The 25,228-nt window shown below is 41.0% G+C and overlaps 1 protein-coding gene across 2 annotated transcripts in view; it reads right to left on the reverse strand.

The window, feature by feature from the left end:
- LOC130029805 (interferon-induced protein with tetratricopeptide repeats 1-like) overlaps positions 1-25,228 on the reverse strand; it is a 59,084-nt gene that overhangs the window by 28,130 nt on the left and 5,726 nt on the right. The window contains exon 1 of one of the 2 annotated variants that reach the window (XM_056120831.1): positions 4,238-4,298. The exons of the other annotated variant lie outside the window; for it this stretch is intronic. Within the exon in view, the coding sequence (XP_055976806.1) occupies positions 4,238-4,296 (59 nt within the window). The 5' untranslated portion in view covers positions 4,297-4,298. Of the gene's footprint in view, positions 1-4,237; positions 4,299-25,228 lie in introns of those variants that run through there. 2 annotated transcript variants of the gene reach the window in all.

Here is a 25,228-nt window from a genome sequence, read left to right on the forward strand (position 1 = left end):
ATATGCCCACCCTGAACCCAGAGGTTTCAATTTTTTCTGCAGCTCAATCTACTTGCCTTACAGGTTTGTCCGGGGTTTTGTTCCTATTTTTATGTGTGTGTTTGTTTGGGGGCCACATTTTGATGTGCTCAGGGCTAACTCCTGCCTCTATGCTCAAGGATTAATCCTGGTGGACTCTGGGGACAAGATGGTGTACCAAAGGTTGTACCCCAGTCAGCTAAGTGCATCAAAAGCTCCCTACCTGCTGTGCTATTGCTCCAGTCCCTTGATTTTGGTCTTCATTCATTCAGGCACTAATCAGCCTTTTGATGAATCAGTGTGCTGTTTAACATTTATTAATATATGAGGGTTTTATTGTCTTCCTGTTTAAAAAATTTGAATAATTATATACAGTTACAAAGTGTTCATATTTGAATTTCAGTCATACAATGATCGAACACCCATCCCTCCACAGTGCACATTTTCCACCACCAATGTCCCAAATATACCCCCCCCAACATTCTAACCCTTCCCCTGAGTCTATGGCAGACAATTTCCCCCATAAACTCTCTCTACTTTGGGGAATTATTGTTTGCAATACACATTCTGAGAGGCTATCACGTTTAGTCCTTTATCTACTTTCAGCACACGTGTCCCATCCGGAATGATCCCTCCAACCATCATTGATTTAGTGATCCCTTCTCTCTTCCAGCTGTCTTCTCCCCCAGCTCATGAGGCAGGCTGCCAACCATGGAGTGATATTCCTGGCCCAGTCTCTACTGTCCTTAAATGTCAGTCTCATATTTTTATGCCCGGCAAGCTACCGAGAGTAGTCGATATGCCAGACACAGTAACAACAAAGTCTCCAATGGAGACGTTACTGGGCCCGCTCGAGTAAATCGACGATCAACGGGAGGGCCTTTACCTTTACCTTTACCTTTTATATTCCACAAATGAGTGCAGTCATTCTATGTCTGTCCCTGTCTTTCTGACTGTGAGGGTTTTCTTATGACACTTTCATCCATCATTTTCGCTTATTAAACATCTCCCTTTCTTTCTCCTCATTTATCTACCTGCCATTTACTATGATATATTATATATGTCATATATATTATGAAAGACTTGTATGTTGTTTTTCTTCATTTATTCTTTAATTATAACTCATTTTCCTGATCCATATCCTTGTTTCATGGTTACCAAGGACTATTTCAGTCAGAAGAAAAGAGAAGTGACTACTTTTATGACTTCTTTTATGGCTGACTCTGAAAAATTTAACTATATGCTCAAATTTTATTTCACAGGTGTTAGAATGTGTGATGTCCATCTTCTGGATCTAGGCTCTGGAGGTTTTGGACCTGAAGTTTGTAATATAGCTGCTCCTCCACTCAGCAGATTCAGTGGTCGATTGACTTGAGGACCACGAGTGGCATGGAGCTGAATTGGGGCAGGAGGGATAGTACAGTGGGTAGGGTTTTGCCTTGCATGTGGCCAAATCAGGTATGATTCCCAGCATCCCATATGGTCCTCTGAGAACCGCCTGGAGTAACCCCTGAGCATTGCTGGTTGTGATCCAAAAAGCTATCAGACTGAATTGACTACTGGAACCTGAAGAAGACCAACAGTGCCCAGTTGAGTATTGCCATAGAATTTTCTTATTAGACAAAACAAGTACTCCCATTGAAAATCAATAAAGGAAATGATAATGAAAACAAGAAAAAAGGAGCATAGTCTTTAAAGAAACTCTACTTACAGATTGTATAAACCAACTGACCAGAGTTGGGTAGAGAAACTGAAATAGACCCTGAATCTACTGCCTGAGGAATGGTTTTGAGCTCCTTGGGAAAATGGGGCCGATCCGATCTTTCATGGACAACTCTGAGACTGAGAAATTATTAGTATTACTTGGAATTTAGACAGTGATGAGGATTATTTTCTTATTCCTCCTTAAGTGCTAATACATATGGGATCGTTTTTAATGAGATATTCATAATAACATAGTGGCAATGAATATAGAGAATGGTAGGATGTACTGGAGTGGTTTGTGGGCACTGATGGATATTGGCACTGTATTAATACACATAATGTTGTTATCAGTTAATGTTTGCGGTTGTGTTCATCAACAGCAAGGAGACACCTTTAGGGGAGTTGTTATTGATCTTTGTGAATGTGTAAGGAGAGTCAAATATTTTGGATTGGGAGATATGCTTAAGAGCCAGGGACTCACAAATCATTCTTCATGTATCTCCTTTTGTTGTCTCTTGGATAGTGAGATTTCATGAAACAAGAGCTAGGTACATTAATTTTAATTTCTAATTATTTACTGAGAGTCCTTAAAAATATCAAGTGTAATCTGCATAGATATCTCCCTTTGCCCTTTTTACCCTTTTCTTTCTAGGAAGGTTTGGGAAACAGAACATTGGAGGACAAGGTACGTATTGGTAATCAGATTTAGCATAGAGATACCAATTGGTTGGGTGCTAAAGGTCTCAAAAAATTCTGGTAATTGAAACTGAAAGATTTATGGTATAGAAAAGTGTCAACAAAGGAAGATCACTCCTCTATGTTCCATGACATTGTAGTTATTTATGAATGAATTCTTTGGCTTGTTTATGATATCTAGACACGATTACTGTTAATCTCAGGTGCATAATTTCTTTATTTTTTTTTCTTTCTGGGTCACAGCCAGCAATGCAAAGGGTTATTCATGGCTCATGCACTCAGGAATTACTCCTGGCAGTACTCGGAGGACTATATGAGATGTTGGGATTAGAACCCAGTTGGCCGCATGCAAAACAAACCTTGCCCATTGTACTATCGCCCAGCCCCAGGTGCATAATTTATTAGTGAAGAAAAAGAGCAAAACTTATTTTATAGAATCTATGATTAAATAATTTTAAAAACTAAATTGTTACATAGAGTTTTCTTTATATAATAAAAGGTTTGTATACAGTAAAGTGAATTGAAATATAATTCATACATAGCCTTTTGTAAATTTAAGGTATATAATATGTTGACTCCCTATTTTTATGTATTATGATTTATCTATAATTTAATACAGTTATCATTATTTGTTTATAGGAAATAATAAACACACAATCTTCGAGCAGGTTTGCAGCCATTTTCTTAGTCTATGACTTTGCTGAATTTTTTTTTATTAGATATCAAGTATCAAATAGAGCGGGTGGTGTTCGGTTATCTTCTAACTATTCTGGAGATATCATATCCCACATATTCTTTTCTCAGTTAAAGATACTGAAGGACCAAACTTCTCAGAGCTTTTACTTGCTGACTATATTTGTTCATTTTGCTACTGAAGGAATTCCATAATTTGCAAAGCCTGAGAATCTGTTCTATTTTTAGAAATCCTTCTTTCGGCAATTTTATGCAATTTCTTCTTCATCTGTGTTCTTTCCTTTGATTCAATGTTTATTTTTATGCCCTCCATGTACTGGTGGATGGCAGCATATTCACACTTCATTTCATAGAGCTGGAAGTTGCCATATAGTAAATGGAGATTTTGCTTAGCTAAAGGAGGAAGTTCTTTTTTGAATTCTTGTTGGAAGTAATGTTCTGCTTTATTGTACTCACCTGCTATTCTACAGAGGAAAGCAAGATGAAGGTTGACCTGTGAGGGATTTCTGTGGTTATCACCTTTCTTAAGATGATATATACCTTGTTCTATTTGGTACTGTAATAATTTGTCACTTTCCTGACACATTTCATTATTTCCGCAAACTTTTTTGAAGACTTTTTCTTTGTAGCAAGAACCAATATTGTAGTGTATGCGAGTATTGTTTGGCAACATTTCTGAAGCCATTTCAAGCAGCTCTATAGCTTTGTCCAGGTCTCCTCTAGTTCGAAAAAACTTGGCTGCTTTTTGAAGCATACCTGCTTCATATGGTCCTTTCTCCAAAAATTCTTCAACTAACTTCTCTCCTTCAGCATTATTCATCTTCTGAAGCGTCAGAGCCAGGAGTAATTTAACATACATGTTATCAGGATTCAGTTCAACGGATTCACGCAGAAGATTCATGACATTCACAGGTGCTGGACACTCACTTTCACGGTGCCTTGCAATGGCCAGTCCACTGGCAAATTCTGGGTCATGTGGATGTTTTTCCAGAGCCTTCTCAAAGCACACTATGGCCCTTTTTAATTGGCTGTTGCCACACTTAAGCCGTGCCCACCCTTCCTCAGTGTCCAGCTCAGGACACTCCAGACTGAAAGGATTTGAAAACTTCTCACACACCCGTTTCACCTTGTCAACATAAGCCTGAGCTTCTGGGAGTCTGCCCAGGTGATAGTAGACCCAGGCATAGTTTCCCCAGGTCACCAGGTTCCTGACTTCTGCCTGGTCAGAGTGCTCTTGCTGGAGTGACTCTTCAGCCTGCTGTAAGCATTCCAGGGCCTCCTCGTCCCGACCATCTAAGTGTTTCATGTAGGCCAACAAGTTGTACATTGTGCCTTTGGACTCAGAGTATGAAGATTCAATCTGCTCACGCACTCTTTCTTCCAGATCCTCTGGGACATCCTTTTCCTTAAATAAATTCCACGTGAAATGACATTTCAGCTGGAGAAGGATTTGTTGCAGAGAACGGTTGGCCACACTATGAAGAAAATAAACATGGTCACTGTGATGCGCTTGCCAAGCACTGCAACATGTGATGAAATTCCAGGTTAATTTGGTGTCAACTCTGCTGGGCCATGGGATGCCCAGATATCTAGTCAAGCATTTGTTCTGGTAAATATTGAGGAGTTTGCCAAAGGGAATTCACTCCCTTAGTTCCCAAATGGACTAAAGGGAGAAAGGAAAGCAGCTATCAGATACTTGTTGAGGGGCTGAGCAGAATCAAAGGCAGAGAAAGGCTGGATCAGTGCCGCTGGGCTGCTGATGCTGGAACATAGTTTCTTCTCACTCAATAGGAAGTTAAAGCACAGTGCTCAAGTTCTTAAGTCTTCTGACTTTGTGGGACTATAACACAGGCTTATTGAGTCATAAATTGTATACCTATGTATTTCTTTATTGGCAATCTTCTAGCTAACTCTGCCTACAACACACACCTACATTTTCCAAAAGATCAATTAAGATGCATTTCTTTTCTCTTTCCTAGAGATATGCTCTGTACAAAGACTCACAAAGAAGCTCCCTCACACTGTGAGGTTGGTGGATGAATGAGGCTGGTGGCTTTCTGGGATTTTGATAGATGTGTTAGACTTTTCTCCACCCTAAGCACAGTCATACCTGTGCTCAATATCATGTTTTGGGAGTCGAGGACTGGAATGAGTTCTTGACTCACGCAAAATGATGAGGTCTTAGTTTAGGCCTAATAGTGGGACCTTGGGAATGGGACCAAAATAGGGAGAACTTGAAGTCTTGTGTGCGTGCCTAGGCCTTGGCTCATACACCAATCCAAACATACACACATCTGTAAGTATTCTTTGTTCTGTTCTGTATAACAGGAGGTACCCCTGAGGGAGCAAACTAGTAGGAAGTGAAAAGCAGTGAGCTAAGGGATTCTTCACACTTCTGCTGCCCCTGGACACCAAGATGATGCTAGAGAGGCCAGGGAGGGAGAGATGGTGGCTTGAAGCCCCAATCCCTGAGAGAGAGTGTGAGCAGATTGCAAAGCAACGGATCAGCATACATGCAACTAAGAAAGAGAGGGGGCGAAAAGAAACAGAGAGAAAGGGAGAGTGCAGTGAGCTGCCAAGGTCAGTGCTGCCAGAAAGGACTATTGTTAGGAGGATCCTGAGACAGAGTGTGTGGAGTTGAGAGCCCTGAGACAGTGCACAGCTATAGGAAAGAGAATTTTATTTCTGCTGTAGTAATAACAATGAAAATGTGCGAGGCTCCAACCGTAGATTTCCCCCCCCAGAGCTGGGAATTACCTAGGAATATCCCAAGTACCGCATGTCAAGCATCAAACTTTCTAGCTAATAGGCGTATTATCCCTGGATATATCTCTTGGGTCCCTTGAGAACTGATTCCACTATCCCCCACCCACCATAACTCAGTACTTTGTGTCAGTTTTAGAGACAAGGGAATGAACCTAAAGCCAGGGAGAAGAGCGGGACTATTGCCAAGGTTGTTGTTCTCTTTATATATGTCTTGCAAGTCCTTATTATTCTCTTCCTGGTCCTTTGGATAGACCACCACGCTGCTAATGTTTTAACTCTCCAGTTAGGATTTACCAACTAGTTCTGACCTAATAATTCTATCCAACTTTTACAAAGGTATACAGATATAAAGTAAGAATTCCATCATGAGGAAATCAAATTAAGGCTAGGATACATAAATGACACTCAGCAGACTTATTTATAACTTTAAAAAAATAATACCCTATTAAGTTGAGCAAACTAGAACAAGTGGATACATTTCTATAAGCATTCACCCTACCAAGACTGAATTATAAAGAAGTCTAGAGAAATAAATTACTAGGGTACATGTTGGCCAAACCACATAGATTAAAAAAACTCTATACCAGAGGTTTTATGGTGAACTATGAAATATTAAAGAATTGATAGCAATCCTTCTTAAACTTTTGCAAATAATAGAATAGGATGGAACGCATAAAACTCATTTTACAGGGCCAGTGTCAGGCTAATATCAAAACCAATGAGGACATTCTAAGAAAAAAATTTAATAAAATCATAGGGCAGAACATTAAAGTATAAAAACAAACTACATTCTTTGAGTTAATAACTATCAGAAAAAGAAAATTTCCTCACAAGCAAACAGTGCCACTCATAACAGAATCTAATTAATAAATTCCAAGGGGTAAATCTAACCAATTCATGAAAGATATATACGTTAAAAGGTACTAGATATTTCACTCTTTCAGAAAATTGGAAGTGTTATTTTCTACGAGGCACTGGAATGATCAGAGGGCTGTTGTACCCACAAATGCAATCACAGAGTGCTTTCTATTTGCTCACTTGAAAAAAGGTAGATTTCCAGTGGTTGCTGAGTTAATTTTTTTCTGAGATGGGCGTAGCATGTCAGATAAATTTGGAACCTCTTAGAAACACAAGAAAACACACAAAAAAGGAAAGATAACCTTATCGATAAATTAGAAGAATTACTATTGTTAAAATAGCCATACCACCCAAAGCAATCAACAGATTTAATGAAATCACTATCAAATTCCCAATACACCAAGAAATCTGAGGAGAATCCAAAGCTGAGGGCATCATATTTCTGTTTTCAAACTAATTTTTTTAAAAGTCATAATCGTCAAAATGGAATGATCTTTGTGTAAAAAAAAGCATAAATGTTTGAAGCAGTGTAAGAATCCCAGAAATGCATGCACACACATGCATACATAGCTAGATAGATATTTCTTAAATTTATGGAGCCAGAATTTTACTAAAAGAAGAGAAAAGTCTTTTCAATAGATAAATTGGGATTATTGCAGAATGAACACTTACCTTAGTCTAAATACAAAATTAACTCTAAATGGATTTAAATGAAAGACTCCAAAGCATAAAATTCTTTTAACAGTACTTTAGGGGAAAATAATTTCACTCATTCTCAGCAAATGTATTTCTAAATCTGGCATATTTTTAGACTTTTTAAACATTTTTATTGAATCACTGTGAGATAGATCCCTACAAACTGTTCATGATCGAATTTCAGTCATACAGTATTCCAATACCCATCCCTCCACCAGTATCCATTTCTCCTCCTCCTCCTCCTCTTTCCTCCTCCTCCTCCTTCCTCCTCCTCCTCCGTCTCCGTCTCCTCCTCCTCCTCCTCCTCCTCCTTCTTCTTCTTCTCCTCATCCTTCTCACTCTCTCTCAATTTTGCATATTTTTAAAATCACTGCATTAGAAGCATAGCTCAAACCACTCCTATCTACTCATCCTCCAGTGTTCACCATAACGGTCTTCCTGATGTTCATCGATTTGCTGGAGTGGGCCCAGTAACGTCTCCATCATGAGACTTTTTGTTATTGTTTTTGGCATATCGAGTACGTCACGGGGAGCTTGCCAAGCTCTGCCATGCGGGCGAGATACTCTCGGTAGCTTGCAGGGCTCTCCGAGAGGGACAGAGGAATCGAACTCGAGTCGGCCATATTGGCTGCGTGCAAGGCAAACGCCTTTCCGCTGTGCTATCGTTCTAGCCCCATCGTCCAGTAACAGTGGTGAATATGGCTTTCATGAATTTCAGATCTCAGCATAGTCATGAAAGCCTTCTGCTGACATTCCCAATTGCTACAGACACATGCAAACATGGACTTCTGCAAAAACTTTTGGGTAAGTTGGATTTCAAGGTCTCGGACAGACAAGGTCTTGTTCTCTGATCAACCCATTCCTACAGACCCAGTTAATGTCACTCATGTCCAGGAGCCTGAATCAGGGCAAAGGGAAACCTGAGGTAAGTAGTACTGGATTCCTTGCCTCAACGCAGTTATGAACCAGCAAAATATTTGAGAATCGTGATCTTCCTTTCCTAAGGCCCTGAGTATCACTTGGACCCATTTCTTTACATGGTCAATCTCTCAACATGTCTTTAGAGACATTTGGTTGGGTAAGGCTTTATTTTTACTCAAGTCTCCTTTTCCCAAGGCTCTCTCTGGTGATGACTTTTAGCATGTAACTATGCACTAAAAATTGAGGTTCACTAAGGTTTTATTTTGTCTAAAAACAAATGCACTTATTATAAGGACTGGAGCGATAGCAGAGCATGTAGGGCATTTGCCTTATATGCGACTGGCCTGGCCAACCCGAGTTTGATTCCTAAGCCCCTCTTAGAGAGCCTGGCAAGCTACCAAGAGTATCTTGCTCGCATGGCAAACCCTGACAAGCTATCCGTGATATATTCAATATGCCCAAAACAGTAACAACAAATCTCACAATGGAGACATTACTGGGCCCGCTCGAGGAAATCGATGAACAAAGGGAGGACAGTGTTACAGTGCTGAGTTTTGACAAATATATTTATCCAGATACCACCCAACATCACTCACCTTAGACTCCTTGTGTTATCTGTAAAGTTTTTCCTCTATACTTCCTAATCAATCCTAAACACACTCTGCTCATTCCAAGATACTAAACAGTTCATCGTAGAATAGAGTGGAAAAGATAGCATTGTTGATGCTCACCAACTCTTAGCACATCAATAAAAATAAAGTCTGAATTTTGGTATTATTTTTCACATAGAATTTAGAAATTATCTATGTATAGAAGTTCTTCAATTTAAAGTGATCAAACATTGCAGGGCAAAGCTCCAATGAACATGAATTAAATTTACAACACCAATCCATCTTTGATAATACATGATAAAGAAACACTTCCTTTAATAATTATAAATTTTGAAAAAGCATTTTCCTTGTCTGTTTAAATAAAACCACAACATAAAAGCCCATAAAGAGTACTCTCAGGTGTAACTCTAAGTCAGCAACCACGGGCTACTCCTGTGAAGCCTCACCCATCCAGACCCTGGTGCCCAGCTCCACTCACTGAAGAATTTAGAAACCTGAATGAGCCTACCACAAACAGCCACAGAAACAAAATGCCCAAACTAATAAAGGAATGTTTCATCTCTAAGACAACACATCTCACTGCCCCCCAGAAGCTGTTTACAATGTGTCCCCAAATCAGGATTACTAAACCTTCCTGTCTCACTGACCTCATGATGGCGATTGCTTCTCTTATTCTGGAAGACTAGGTTCCGGCTGATTTCTTCTTTGGAAATCTCGCTAGTCTGCCTGAATCTACTCCCCAAGGAGCAATATAAAGGAGGTGGTAGGTGTGGCTGTGGCAAGGTGAACCTGGTGTTGCTTCTTATCTGTTATGAATATTAGCTGATTTATGAAAGGGGACTGGGAATGGAAATTGAAACTTGAAAATGAAGGGGAGAAAAACAAAACTAGGCTGATGTCTGTGATGATTCATCCCAAGCATATTGTTATAAATATTCTGAAATGACTGGTAGCACATGAAAGTAGCCTAGGACTTTGACCTTAGACCTGAGATAGATTTCAATAGTCAGCATGTTTCATAAAGTCCATAGGAGATCTTGTTCAAGATAAAAATTTTAAAAAGTTGTTCATTTCCAGTGAACTTATTTGTGGGAAACAATTTGCATCCAAAAACTTGGAACTAAGTTTGTGTGCTCAGTTGCCTTGTCAAGGTTACCCATTTGGATGTGTTTGGACTCCTTGTTTAGTGATTTAAATTTTATTTTTGCCCCACACTAAATATAGGAAGCTAAGTCTGGAGAAAAACACTAGCATTTAGATCTCCAAGGTCTGACAGGATCATTTATTTTTCCTAGGGGAAGAATAGGACATAGGGTAGCAAGTAGTGTTGTTTAATGACATAGCTCATAGATTCTGGTATCTGCGCTTTGAGTTTTGAAAGAGTTATATTTACCCTGACAGATTTTCTTTTAGTTTTCAAAAACGCTCAATCATGGTGTAGATATTCACATAAATCTAGATGGCATATTTCTTAATGCTGATTGGTCAGACAGGTCAAGGGGTTCCTTCATTCCTTCAGCAGTCATAGTCCTGTGTAGCAAAACAGTCATGTCGTTCTCCAACCACAGGGAGATTCTTATAATACTTGGTGTTTGGGATTGTTGTTGTGTCCAGGGAAAGTCACCACCAACGTGTAACGAAAAACAATTGGAGTCATGTGAAAATATTTTGGAGAAGGATGACGTGATAAAACAGTGGGAAACTGAGGTTCAGTTGCTGACATTCTATCTAGTCCCCTGAACTTGGCATGAATTATTTGTGAATACAGAATCAGGAGGAACCTCAGAGCATTGCCAAGTGTGGCTCCAACACAAAAATTAAAATCGTCTGGAGAAACTCATTGTAGAGTAAATCCTTTTCTGACCCCTTTTTATCATCATAGTGTGTTACTCGCAAAGAAGAAGATTTCTTGGAACCTTCTATTATTGAAGGCTAACTCAACAAAATGTGTTCTTTTTTGCTCTAAGTGATGTACATTAATCCGTTGTTTGCTTTTCTCTCTATTTCTCCTCTTCTACTTTTCTCTTTCATCCCCTCCCTTTCTTTTTGCCTCCACCATGGTTTGATATGGGTGTTTCACACAGAGGATATGCAGATTTCCAATCACTAACGAGGGTGAGGAAAATTTGGCTAGGAAACCTTGTTATGGAGATTTTACCATTTAAAATTAAACTCGAAGTTGAAAATAGGAGAGAAGAATCAAATCCACTCATTATCTTTAAGTGTACAGGGCTGGAGCGATAGCACAGCGGGTAGGGCGTTCGCCTTACAAGCGGCCAACATGGCCGACCCGAGTTCGATTCCTCCGCCCCTCTCGGAGAGCCCGGCAAGCTACCGAGAGTATTCGATATGCCAGACACAGTGACAACAAAATCTCCAATGGAGACGTTACTGGGCCCGCTCGAGCAAATCGACGATCAACGGGAGGGCCTTTACCTTTACCTTTACCTTATTAATATTGATTATTATACTATTATTTAATGGGGGCTCAAGAGGTTCTGAGGGTGGGGGTATTGTGATGGGAGGGAAAGCGGTGTGACAGGTACTGGGAAAATATAGTGGTGGAGAGATGGGCGTTGGAACACTGTATGACTGAAACCAAATTATGAACAGTTTTGTAAAGGTCTACCTCAGAGTGATTCAAAATAAAATCTTTGATTAAATAAATAAATAAAGGTTTTAGGCAACCAAGCTGATTTTTCAAAAGTAGGGTTTATTTCTCTAAGCCAACGCGACATAGATATTTGTAGAGGAGAAAGCGAGACCATGGTTCACTCAGGCAATAAAGGGTAAGCTTCACACAAGGGCATGGTATCAGCAGGCTTTTATGCCTTCCCAGCCAGGGTCAGTTCTAACTAGTGACTACTGCTTCTGGCTGCTGCCTGATTCGATGGAGTAAGGTGGGGGAGTAACAGAAACCATCACTTAATCACTTAATCACTTAATCCCCGTTATTCATCGATTTATTCGAGCGGGTGCCAGTAACGTCTCCATTCATCCCGGTTGCGTGCTAGCGTAGCCCAATGGTATCTGTTCGTTTTAGGAACATGTAGAGCCTCAAACCGATCATTTAGGGTCTTGACGAAGAAGTCTGACCATCTTATAGGTGGGCGTCCACGTGATCTTTTGATGTCTCGTGGAATCCAATCAGTAATGGCTCTAGTCCAGCGGTTGTCTGTAAACCTCATTACGTGTCCAGCTCATCTGATTTTTGATGTCTTGGCAAATGAGACAGCGTCCCTGATTCTTGAGCGTTGACGAAGATCAGAACTCCGGATTCTATCTCTCATTTGAGTGAATCGTGATATTCCAAGCATAGTTCTTTCGATTCCTCTTTGAGAGACCCGAATAGTGTTCTCATCCTGTTTTCGTAGGGTCCAGGTCTCTGAGGCATATGTTAATGCAGGAAGAATAGTGGAATCAAAGAGATGTGCTCGTAGCTGGAGGTTCTTTGTCCTTTTAGTTATTTCTTCAATGCTCTTGAAGGCATTCCAAGCCGCTCTCTTCCTCCTGCGCAACTCAGGTGCCAGGTCATTCATCATGTTGATTTCTCGACCTAGGTATATATAACTGTTGCATTCGGAGATGGTGGTTCCGTTGAGAGCGAATGGAGCGTCAGGAACAAGGCTGTTTCTCATAAACATTGTCTTCGCAAGATTCAGCTGTAGTCCGACCTTTCCACATTCACGGTCAAAGTCGTTCAGCATTTGTGCCGCTTGGTTGATGTTTGGTGTTATTAGAACGATGTCATCAGCAAAACGGAGGTGGTGTAGTTGCCGACCATCTATCTTCACTCCCATGTTTTCCCATTCCAGCCGTCGCATGATGTTCTCAAGGGTGGCACTGAAGAGTTTTGGTGAAATGGTATCACCCTGTCGAACCCCTCTCTTGACATCAATTATTACTTCTTTGTAGAATGGTGAGATCTTGGTAGTGAATCCGCAATAGAGCTCATGAAGGATCCTGATGTATTGAGTTTGTATGCCCTGATTGGCTAGGGCTTCTATGACCGCTTCCGTCTCAACAGAATCAAAGGCCTTCTTTAAATCAATGAACGTTAGACAGAGTGGCATCTTGAACTCCCAAGATACCTCAATGAGCTTGGTTACTGTGTGGATATGGTCGATGGTACTGAATCCTTTTCGGAATCCAGCTTGTTCACATGGTTGTCCTTCATCTAGTGTTCTGCTAATCCTATTCAGGATGACTCGAGTGAATAGTTTGTAGATGACAGACAATAGGCAGATTGGGCGATAGTTGCCAATGTCGTGGATGTCTCCTTTCTTGTATAGTAGTACAGTCTTGCTGGTTTTCCATTGGGATGGAACCTTGCATTCAGACAGGTAGCGTGTGAAGAGTCGAGCCAATGTATTGATGAGTACTGATGGTAAGTTCTTCAGGTGTTCAGGTCTGATCTTGTCTGGGCCAGGTGCTCTTTGTTTCTTTACAGACGAGATGGCATGTTGGATTTCGGAAGGGAGAACATTGGGAACGACATATCCATGATGTGGTATGTGGTATGTGGGCAAGTGGATGTGGCTATTAAAGAGATCTGAGTAGAAGTCATGAATAATCTTCTCCATTGCCCTTCTGGAAGATGTGATAGATCCATCATGATGTCGGAGGGCAGTCATCTTGGTTTTGTAGTTGGTGAAGGACAGGCGGGCATTACGAATGTTTTTTCCAGCTTCTGCTGCATCTACCAGTACTGCTGCTCTCCTGTTTTTGAGGTCATCCTTGATGGCTTCTCTGCACTGTTTTGCCAGTTCGGACGTTTGCTTGTAGTTGCCTGAGGCACGTGCCAAGCCACGTTGGCGAATAAGTTCAAGAATGTTCGAAGAAAGACGGTTTTTTGTGGTTATCTCTCTCTTGGCATTCCTTGCACAATCATGGAGGTGCTGAATCATTCGATCGTATTCCTCATCAATGTTGTCAATGACGGCATCTTCCCATGTTGCCGCAACAGAGCCAAAGAGTTCCCAGTTCGTGGTTGTTCTGGGAGTCCTCTTCTTAAACCTTGCATTCTTTTCTCCTCGTTCTGTGAGGTAGAATTTTGCACGAAGAAGACGGTGGTCTGATCCCGTTTGGAATTTTGGGACAACAGCAACATCGGTTAGGCAAAACCGCCGATTGAATATGATGTGGTCTATTTCATTGTGGAACCGTCCATCGGGAGACTCCCATGTCCAACGTTTAGATTCAGCCTTTTGGAATTGTGAGTTACCATGGAAGGTTTTGGTTGACATGATGAACTCAGACAGTCTGTCACCCTGTTCGTTCCATTCCAGGCCATGGGTTCCAATGTGGAGTTCATCGACTGATCTTCTTGGTCCTATCTTGGCATTAAAATCACCGACAATGATCTTGTAGAAGGTGTGATCTTCTTTATAGAACTTCTCTAGCTCCATGTAGAATTTCTCAGTTTCTCTTTCACCATAAAAATCATGCAGTCCACATGCATGGGAGTCATTCCTGTATGATGAGACCAGTACAAGACAGAAAACACAGTCTGACATCTGGTGCCTGTTTCCCCAGCAGTGGCTCCTCCTTCATCCACACCTTCCTGTGTGTCTTCACACCTCTGTGTTACCAGAAACTGGACCAGATGTTCACCAGATGAGTCCTTTCAAGGCAGAGTGGTGCTCGGGACGTATTCCCAACTTTGAGGTAAGAGTTCACTCTTGGTGATGCTCAGTGGACCATGCAGAGGACCTGACTCCCAGATTGCACCCGGGCTTCTTGAAGCATGCAAAGTATGCACTTAGCACTTGAGCCTCCAAGTATCATTGTCACGTCAATATACTTCAATAAGTTAGACAGTCTTGGGACTAGAGACATAGTAATGAGTAAAATATTTGCCTGACATGCAGCTGACCCAGGTTCTATCTCCAGCACTGAGTGTGGTCCTTCCAGGAGTGACTCCTGAGAACAGACAGCCCCGTATGATCCAAAACCAATATATAAATGAAGATAGCTTTAAATATCATGGAATTCGACTTCTTTAAATATGAAATGATAAACCACTCAATTCAATACATACTAGAATGCTATTATAAGGAATTCGTAGACCAAAAGTTTTGAACGCAGCAGAATACATTAAGTCTTGTAAGTTAGAGCTCAATAAATGGAAGTCATATTTATTCTGAAATTTTCATGCTAAACAAGTGAAAATAAAAATCAAAGTCCTTAGACGTCAATGACATGCAGGAGAAGGACTCTAAACATGAAATTGTCAAAATTTTTAGATCTGAAGAGAAATTCTTATAAAGATAAGTTTAAAAGGCAAGAGGTAGGAAAAATATAGTATTTCTTGGCAATATACTTCTGTGTTGCAATTGAAACTCAAGTATTGGCAAGTTGGATATATTAAGGAATTCAAGAAATCGTAAATGATATATCAAGTCATTTGTTGTCATGGACAGTTACTCAAAAAATTGAAAAAAGTTGCTAGAAAAATAGAATGATTCCATACAATTCTACACATATGTTCATTTTCCAATTTTCTAAAAATTTTTATTACTTACATAAAGATTCCATAAATATGCTTTGTTTGTAGATACTATTTTCTTCAACCAGAAAAACACAACTTTGATGAGAACTAACACTTTCCTTCTCTACTCCCTGTAACCTGGGAAGGATGCAGACCTTGTTCCCATTTTCTGCTGTACAATCAAGGATACTGACTCAGGTAGTCACCAAAATTCCACACTTGGTATAATATGACTTCCATCTTATAGCACCATAGAACATTTAATGTCACAGAATTTGTTTAGATCTATTTTAGATCTATTTAGATCAATTTTAGATCTAAAATTGTTTAAGTTTGAATGAGTCGGGGTCAGAACCTTGGTGCATAGGACACTCTTGCCATTTCTCAGTGGTCACCAGGGGGCAGTGTCTGTGTGTGTGTGTGTGTGTGTGTGTGTGTGTGTGTGTGTACTTATGTATTAAATTTCTAAAAAAAAAGAATATTTATTTGCTTCTATTGTTCAATTTATTTCAAATCTATGCAATTATATATGGAACAAACCAAGGTAATTACTCACTGGAACTAGTTTCTTACTACACATGCAGATAAAATTATAAACAGTTGAGTGAAGGTAGACTTAAATAATAGCATGTAAAAATTAACACAACTGTATTAAAGATCTAAAATTCGTACTACAAATGATAAGATTAATAAAAAATAAATAGCATATCTTCATGGCCTTGGATTTGGTATCAATTTCTTTAAATTAACATCAAAATAAACAAAAGAAAAATCAATACCTTGGACATAATCAAAATGGAAAAAATTGTGCATTGAAGAATACTCTAAGTAGCTTGTAGAGACAAGCTACATGTTAGAAAATATTTACAATTTATATCTATTACAAGGGTCTTTCCTCGGAATGTACAGTGGTACAATGCAGCAAATGAAGGAATACATAAGCCAAGAAAAAAAGAAAAAAGCCCTGGACAGGCATTTTTCAACAAAAGATAGTCAAATGAACCACAAAGATGGTCAATGGATGACAAAGTAAGATTAGGTATTATGGAAATGTAAATTAAAACCATGCTGAGATACCACTCATTGTGAGAAAGGGTAGAATCGCAACTATTTGTAAATAAATGAATTGTAATTCTCATAATTGCAGAAATGAACAATGATATAACCAAGGTGCAATGCAATTTGACAACTCATAAATAGTTAGGCATGAAGTTCCTGGTTCAGTTATTCTATTCCATGGTACATAAACAAGAATTGTATAGAAGTGTTCAAACAAATGCTTGAATATGAATATCCTAGCAACATTATTCACCTTTCGACAAAAGGTGCAATCAACCCAATTATCCATGAACAGATGAATAACTAAAATCAAAAAATTCTTTTCAAGTAATGGGCAATTGTTTAGTCACAAAGAAAAATGTGGGTCCTGTGGTTGCAGTTGAGAACTTCAGGTTCATGAACACAGTCAAAGTTTAGCCTTTGCTGGGTCAGTCTGCCCTTACAGGAACTTTTCTGTGGAGAGAAATGGACTCTGGACTTAGAGCAGGAATGGTCTGGAGGTTCTTCTTCTTTCCTGGTCAGGGCCTGGATGCTTTGCCCAGAAAAAGAGTTATGGACTTTCACTGGGGCCTGAGTGTATCATGGATCAGGAGTAAAGAAATATTGTCCAGATCATGGGACAAGAGTGTGGTAAAGGTGGTCATGCTGGAGTTTGAGGCACTTTCCTTCCTTGATCATGAGTCACTCTCAGGGGTGCTGATGGCATCAATTATTGGCTTTTCATATTTCAAACCCTCCCATGTCAACCTTCCCAGTGTCTCTTTTATCCCAATGCATTTAAATTTGTCAGTGGGACCACAGACACAAGAAACTACATCCATTTTTATGTACAGCATCTTTATGTAGTTTCAGGAACTCTAGCGATAGGCATCAGTTCTAAAACAGTATGGACTGATATGGAGGTACCTTTCAGAACAATCATGCCAGTGAAAAATGGCAAACTAATCCCACTGGTTATTGCTGAGAGTAAACTATGCTACGTGGCCACTAAGAATGCACAAGGAGATAGAGTGTCCATCTGTGGGGACATTGGCCCACAGAAGAGCACAGCCCCTCCAACCTATGCTCTGACCTCCAGAACCCCACTGCATTTATATTTATTTATTATTCTGTTTTGTCTCTTTGGGTCACACCTGGTGATGCTCAGGGGATGCTCATGGGTCATCTGCACTCAGGAATTATGCCTGGCGGAGCTCAGGGAACAATATGGGATGCCAGGAATCAAACCTGGGACTGCTGCATGCAAGACAAACATCCTACCCTCTGTACTATCTCTCTGCCCCCCCTCCCAATTTATTTAAAAGGAAGGAACTGGGAAGACAAACCACTTGCCAGGAGCAATCACTTATTGGTGAAAGGACCAATTCTTATTTTATATTTAATTTATTATTTTAGTAAATATAGGTAATAGTAAATATATGTACATCAGATTTCTACAAATGCTTTTAAATTTATTCATTGGGTAATAATAATATTTCCCTGACCATGAAAGCCAATCGTTGGAAAATGTGAGTAAGAAGAGACTGATAAAATCTCAGGACTGGGAGGAACAGAGATATTACTGGCACCTGATCGAATATATCAACGATCAACGGGATGATAGTGATACACTGATATGGTGAAAAACAATAAAACATGTATTTATTTATCTTTGGCCAAGTCTGGCAGTACTCAGGGCTTAACTCCTTACTCTGTGCTCAGGATGCCTGGTGGTGCTTGAGGGGCCTTAAGTGGTACATGGAACAGGACCCGGACCAGGTTGGCCACAGAAGTTCAAGGTAAACACCTTAATCCTTATACAAACAAGTCCTACTGTTGCTGTTGTGATTTTGGATTTTTAGACAAGCTTGCCAGTTCTCTGGGCTTGCTCCTGGCTTTGTGCTCACGAATGACTTCTGGTAGTGCTGGGGATCATGCTTGAATTGACTGTGTACAAGGCAAGTGTCTTAACTCTGTTCTATCCCTCAAGCCCTGTGCACTGCATTTCACTGAAGAAAAAGTATCTGAGTCATATTAGATGACACCCGGAATGAGACTGACAGACAGAAAGAGCTCAGGCCTTCAGTGCCAAGGCATTTGCCAATGTCCTGATGTTAATTCAGACCCTGAGCACAAACCCCACCTGCTGGATCCAGCAGCCTCCTCTCCGACACCAACCTTCTGGGGAACCAAGGCACCAGCATCTAGTAGAGTCCTGCTTGATTTGTGGAGCACAGAAAGTGAGGCAAGAAAGGTTTGTTGCTGAAGTGAGAGTCTGGGATAGTTTGTCAGCAGCAGTGGACACAAATATTCCAGCAGTCTCCTGGCCCTAGGTCTGGCCTGTCTGTCCCTTTCCCTATGTCCTCTTCTCTCAGACTCCCTGAAGTCACACTGGCCTCTGTTTTCCCATGGCCAAATCCATCAGTCTCATGTCTCGGGTCTGTGTGCCTTCTCTAAACCAAATGTCCCAGACCTATGGTGGTCAAGCCCCTCTTGTCATGCTCTTGGAACTGTAAACATCACTTCAGTGCAGCCTCACCTGGCAGCCTGGTGTTCCGTTGTAATGCTCCTTATAGCACACAGTAGATTTTCTTTCATTTTTGGACTTTTTGGGTCACACCTAGTGATACTCATGGGTTACTTCAGGATCCTCACTCAGGAATTGCTCCTGGTGGTGCTTGAGTGACCACCTGGGATGCTGGAATCGAACCTGGGTTGGCTGCATGCAAGGCAAATGCCCTACCCGCTATACGATCACTCTGACCCCCTCAATTTTCAATATATGATTTGCTCCTTTTCTTTCCTTTCCTTTTGGGGGGTGTCATATTCAGTGGTGCTCAGGGCTTACTCTTGGCTCTTTGCTCAAGGATTACTCATGGCAGGACTCAGGGAAATGTGTAGGATGTCAGATCAAACCCAGTTCAGCCTAAAGATAAGTTAAAGATAACATACCTCTGTATTTTAAAGATAACACCTCTATTACCCCCTAATGTACTATCAGGTCCGCTTATAGGGAATGAGCTGGGACTTTTTGTTTGCTCGTTTGTTGTGGGGTAGGGGGTGGTCCACACCATCAGTGCTCAAGACTTATTCCTGGCTCTGTGCTAAGGAATTATTCCTAGCAGGGCTCAAAGGACTATTTGGGATGCTAAGGATCAAACTGATCTGCTGCAAGACACTATTCAATGTGCACTCTATCTAGACCCTGAAATTTCTTTCCACTATTTAGTGTCCATGCTGGTTTTGACCTCTCAGTATAGATCTCGAGTTCCTGAAGGGCAGGGATTTTGCAGGGTATTTTCAATACTGGCAATTTGAGTGTAGAGAGACTATATCCCATCACCGATGAGCTTAGATATTAGAGGTGGATGTGCACAGAAGTTCATGGACAGGTTAATGGGCATAGTAGTTTGCATACTAATTCTAGTTTCACATGCTAATTTTAGATGTATGACTCAAGGACCCAACACTCAAAAATTAGCTGTCTCATGGTAATACTCCACGTGTGTGGCTAGGTATGTGTGTGATGCATGTCTAAATAAATGTCTGTCATGTTAACTTTTGGGGATCGTCTTTTATTCATAGTGTCCCTCAGTGGAGTCCAGGACACTACAGTCCCAAATCTACTGTGGAAGGAGGAAAACTGTTTTTTTCTCCCCTATATCACCATCCTATTGTGGGTATTGAACATTGAAAACTCTTTGCTGATTAAAATGAATTAATTAGGCATTTTAATTTAGGTAAGTCCAGTGTTTTCTTTGCTACAAATCTACTCAACATATTACATTTTCTAGAGAGACTTCACAAAGAAATGATTTGTCTCTCTTCTGACACAGAAACATGCACATTCTGTTTCCTGTCTTCTACATATGGCTATTATAGATCAGGTTTGAATTATTATCTGAATGTACACCATTGCAGGGAATTACATGATATGGTATTGAGAGCCACAAGTAGCTACTCAATTACATGTTTCAAAAGCCATCTCTTGGGTTGGATTAGTCCAGTGATTCTAAAATGGAATAGACTGTGAAATGCCAAATGGTGGCATCATGGCTTTGGACCTTTGAGTTCGTGTCCCACAGATGTCTCCTGGCCGGCAGCCAGCTCCAGGGCTCGCTCATAGCTCTCCAGGGCCTTCGTGATTTCTCCTCTCTGCTTCTGCGCGAACCCAAGGAGGGTCAAGCCTTCCACGTCCAATTTATTTTTCCGAAGTTTCTTTAAGGCGCATTTCTCCAAAGCACTGATACTTTTCTCTCTTGAAAAAGATGGTTTCTCTATTTTCACCACTTTCAAATAATGAACAATTGCATCTACTTCAGATTTCCTCTGAAATTCCTGAAATTTGCCATAGTGGAGATGTAACTGTTGCAGGTCTTCTTCTGTGAGTGATTTCATGCCAAACACTTTTTGGTAGATGTCCTCAGCTTTACTGTGCTCACATACTTCTATGTAAATTTCTGCCAGGGTTAGGTAAGCAATCACAAAAGTGGGCTTGTGTTTCAAAGCACACTCCAAATGATCTATAGCTAATCTTGCCAGTCTTTCAATATTTTCTCTGTTCTGCCCTCTGGGCTGCCAGTGTGTGACCTTTTTATTTTGGCTGATTTGTGCTTTGTAGCAAAGTGCCAGCTGGTGATGCACTAAGGCAGAGGAGGGCGTGTCCTTCAAGGCCTTTTTTAAGAGCTGAAGAGCTTTATCCAGAGAGCCCTTTCTGCGGTGGAACTTGGCTGCGTACCGAAGGATGTAAGTGTGCGAGATCTTGCTGGCCAGCGCTTCTTCAATGTACTTTTCTCCTTCATCTTCTCGTCCTAAGTCCTGAAGACACAGCGCTAGGAGAACTTTCACATATTCATTTTCTGGATTCAATCTGATGGCCTGTTCTAGGGGGTACAGACTATTTATACTTTCTACGCTCTTAATGTTGTTCAGGCGGTAGGTGACAATTGCATACCCAACACTGAATTCAGGGCTTTCAGGGTCCACTTCCAAAGCCTTTTGAAAGCAAACCTTGGCTCGTTCATAGTTATTTTGTCCACATTTCAGCAAGGCCCATCCTTCCTCAGAGTTGAGCTCTGGACACTCCATCCTGTATCTGAAGGGACTTTCCAACTTCTTGCACGTCTTCTCTACCTTGTCCAGGTAAGTCTGGGCTTCTCCCAGCCTGCCCATGTGGTGGTACAGCCAGGCATAGTTGCCCCAGGTGACCAGACCTCTCACATCTGATTGGTCAGCGAATTCTTGCAGCAGGAAATCTTCAGCTTCTTTCAAAGTCTCCAGGGCTTCCTGATTCCGGCCTGCCAGGTGTTTCACGTAGGCCAGCAGGTTGTACATTCTCGCATTGTTCTGGACATGTAGGAACTCAATCTGATCAAAGACCCTGTTTTCTAAATCCAGTATTTCAGTGTGGTCAATTTGCAAGCCCCACGTAAAGTGGCATCTCAGCTGGAGCAGGTGCTCTTTCATGAGATCCTCTTTGGGTTTGTCGCTGTGAAAAGAGACAAGAATTAGAATTTTTAAAGGAGGGCTCAGTCCAATGAAATGGAATCATCACTTTGAAAAGTCCTATATTTCACCTCACTTGTTTTGTGCTCCCTCCCTTTATTATCTGGTGCCTCTTAGGTGCCTCCAGTATTCATATCATTAGGACAGAGAGCACAATGACAAAAAAAATTTTAAAAATTCCTGAGCTAATGCTAATTCATAGAGTCAGGAGGTAGGACAGGCGAGGCTTATTTTATTTTGAAAACTTAGTAATTTAATGTGCTGGAGCAATAGCATAGAGGGTAGGGCACTTGCCTTGCATGCAGCTGGCATGGCCGAGCTGGGTTCAATTCCTCCGCCCCTCTCAGAGAGCCTGGCAAGCTACCGAGAGTATCTCACCCACACGGCAAAGCCTGGCAAGCCACCCGTGATGTATTCGATATGCCAAACACAGTAACAACAAAATCTCCTATGGAGACGTTACTGGACCTGCTCGAGCAAATCGATGAACAATGGGAGGACAGTGACAGTGACAGTTATTTAATGAACTATTACTTTTTTTCCACATACACACTCTTACCAGTAACATAGGTATACAAGTTTTTATTTTCCCCACTTCCTTTTCCTCTGTTGTTTCTGTTGTTTCTATGATGACCAGTTCATTTCAGGGTGCTCGATATCATATACTTTTGTTGTGACACCAACGATCACAAACAGCAATACTACTGTTGGGCCGGCACTCAGCATGTGAGCAGTGTCAAGGATCAATCTTGCACCCTCATGCCTTGCTCAGGTGAGAGAGACAAGAGGCTGGGTCCAGGTTGGGGCCACCCCTTCTCCTCTCTTGCTATGAGTTAGTGCCAAGCTCTAAGAGGCTTTCTGCAAGCAGCCCACCTGCACGCCTGCATACATGTAAGTTGTCAATCGCAGCTTTACCTTTCACTGCCATTACCACGCTGTGGCTCCTCGCCAGCTCTTGGGGACTCGTGTGCCCAGCTGTGCTTTGCAGAAGCCGCTCTGGCCCAGAGCGCTGTGTGTGTTTGTGTGTGTGTGTGTGTGTGTGTCTCATACACGAAGGAGTCTCAGAGCAGTCACTCAGGGATCTGAATATATTTGGTTCTCAGGAGATCAGTGACACCTTATGCAATGCTCTGCTCTCCAGTTCTTCCTTTATGACTTTATCTTCTTGTTTTTCAATGTCTTTCATTCCTGCTGTGTGTCATGTGTTGATCTAGGCTGCTTGCCTTGAAGTTCATGCCTGGAAATTCGCTTCCCCTTCTTGGGACACCCTTTCCCCTATGAAACACGGAGCAGTCTGTCTCACATGTTCAAAATCTGGGTGTTCTCTTAAAGTGGTTATAGTTGCAGGACTTTTGCCTGAAAACTGTGAACCAATTCATCCACGTGTGGACCTTTTCATGTCTTCTACTTTCCAGGGAAACTCTTAATGGAGGGAACCTAAGATGTGGCATATGGTTAAAGAACCTTCCCTTGAAGGGCAAAATTAAAAACTAATCGTAAATCAATGGTAATTCTTATATTTTTATAAATGTTTATGGTCCAAATATTTCTGAGGAGCTTATACCTATATATAAAGTTTAGTGAGTTAATATAACCTCTTTAGGTCTGAATGACTCTCCTTTATATTTTATTTTGTCCTCTGGGTGCTATGGATCGCATAATTAAAATTGATCCTACTGTACAATAGATCGGGATCTTAAGTGCACTTGTCCAGCTTGTGTTCAGGAGTGATCTCCGAGCACAGCTGGATGTGACCCAAAAACAAACAAGCAAATTATACAACTTATGATGATTTACCTAACCCAGATGCTTTTAGTCTATGGAAAATTAAATTGGAATTTATAATTTAGTTTGGGACATGCAAATCATTTTTTAAAGTAAGCTTAATCTTGATTTCAATGGAGCTAAGTTTTATTTGTAGTTGAGCAATCTTTTGTAACGGGGCTAAATGACAAATATTGTTTCATGGTAATATGTAACTGGAGACTGGAGCGATAGCACAGCGTGGGCTGGAGTGATAGCACAACTGTGGGTTGGAGCGATAGCACAGTGGTAGGGCATTTGCCTTGCGCGCATCCAGCCCTGCCGAGCAGGGTTCGATTCCTCTGCCCCCTCAGAGAGCCTGGCAAGCTACCGAGAGTGTCTTGCCCACATGGCAAAGTCTGGCGAAATGCCTGTGATGTATTCTAATGCCAAACACCGTAACAACAAGTCTCAAAATGAGATGTTACTGGGCCTGCTCAAGCAAATCCATGAACAAGGGGTGGACAGTGCTACAGTGATACAATGTGTAACAATTTAAAGCCTTTTTTGAGGAGGGCGTCACACCTGATGATCCCCTGGGTTACTGCTGGCTCTGCACTCAGGAATTGCTCCTGACCATGCTAGCGGGACTCTGTGTGGTGCTGCAGCTCAAACCCAGGTAGGGCCCATTGAAGGCAAATGCCCTACCCACTGTACGATCGCTCTAGTTTTCTATTTGATGTCTTTAATATCTGTGAGTTAAAGTTCCTGGAAATAAAAGTTTTATGAAAAGAGCCCAATCCTGTTTTGTTTCGTTTTGATTTGGGTCATGCCTAGTGGTGCTCAGGGCCTGCTCTTGGCTGTGTGCTTAGTAGACCCTATGTGGTATTGGGAACCAGGTTCTCACCATTATTTGCATGCAAATCAAGTTCTTTACTCCTGTACTACCACTTTGCTCTCAAGAATAAAATCTTAATTGATTAAAATGAAAATAATATGGAGATCTTAAAGGGCTCTTAAGGTATCCACAACTTTAGTTTTCTGTTGTGGAAACTGAAACACACATGTGTTGAGTAATAATCCTAAACTTTTTAGGCTTCATCAGTGAATTGCCCCTGTTACTCCCGCAAGAAATGCTTACAGTGCTCTTATGAGCACCCCTAATCCCCTGAGGTTCTCTTTAACCTTTCCTTTGTGCTTTCCTTCTCATTGTTAGCTACTATTGGGCTTGGTTACTTATGAAGTTAAACCTTGTGTTGGCTCTGGATTTAGTATTAGTGGATTACTTGCATTTCTCTTTCCCTTGTTCCCTTTTCATATTTTACTATAGAGTAATGCTCTTTGCTTAAACACAGAAAGAATACTAATGCTATGCTACTGATATTTGGGAGTTAATTGACTCTGAAATCTATTCACTCCTGGGCATCTGTCATAATTACTTGACTCTGGTTTTAGTCGCCATGGTTCCTAGCACCTCCAAAAGCTGGGT

The sequence above is a fragment of the Sorex fumeus genome, unplaced genomic scaffold (assembly GCF_029834395.1).
Source record: "Sorex fumeus unplaced genomic scaffold, SorFum_2.1 ptg000043l, whole genome shotgun sequence".
NCBI lineage: Eukaryota > Metazoa > Chordata > Mammalia > Eulipotyphla > Soricidae > Sorex > Sorex fumeus.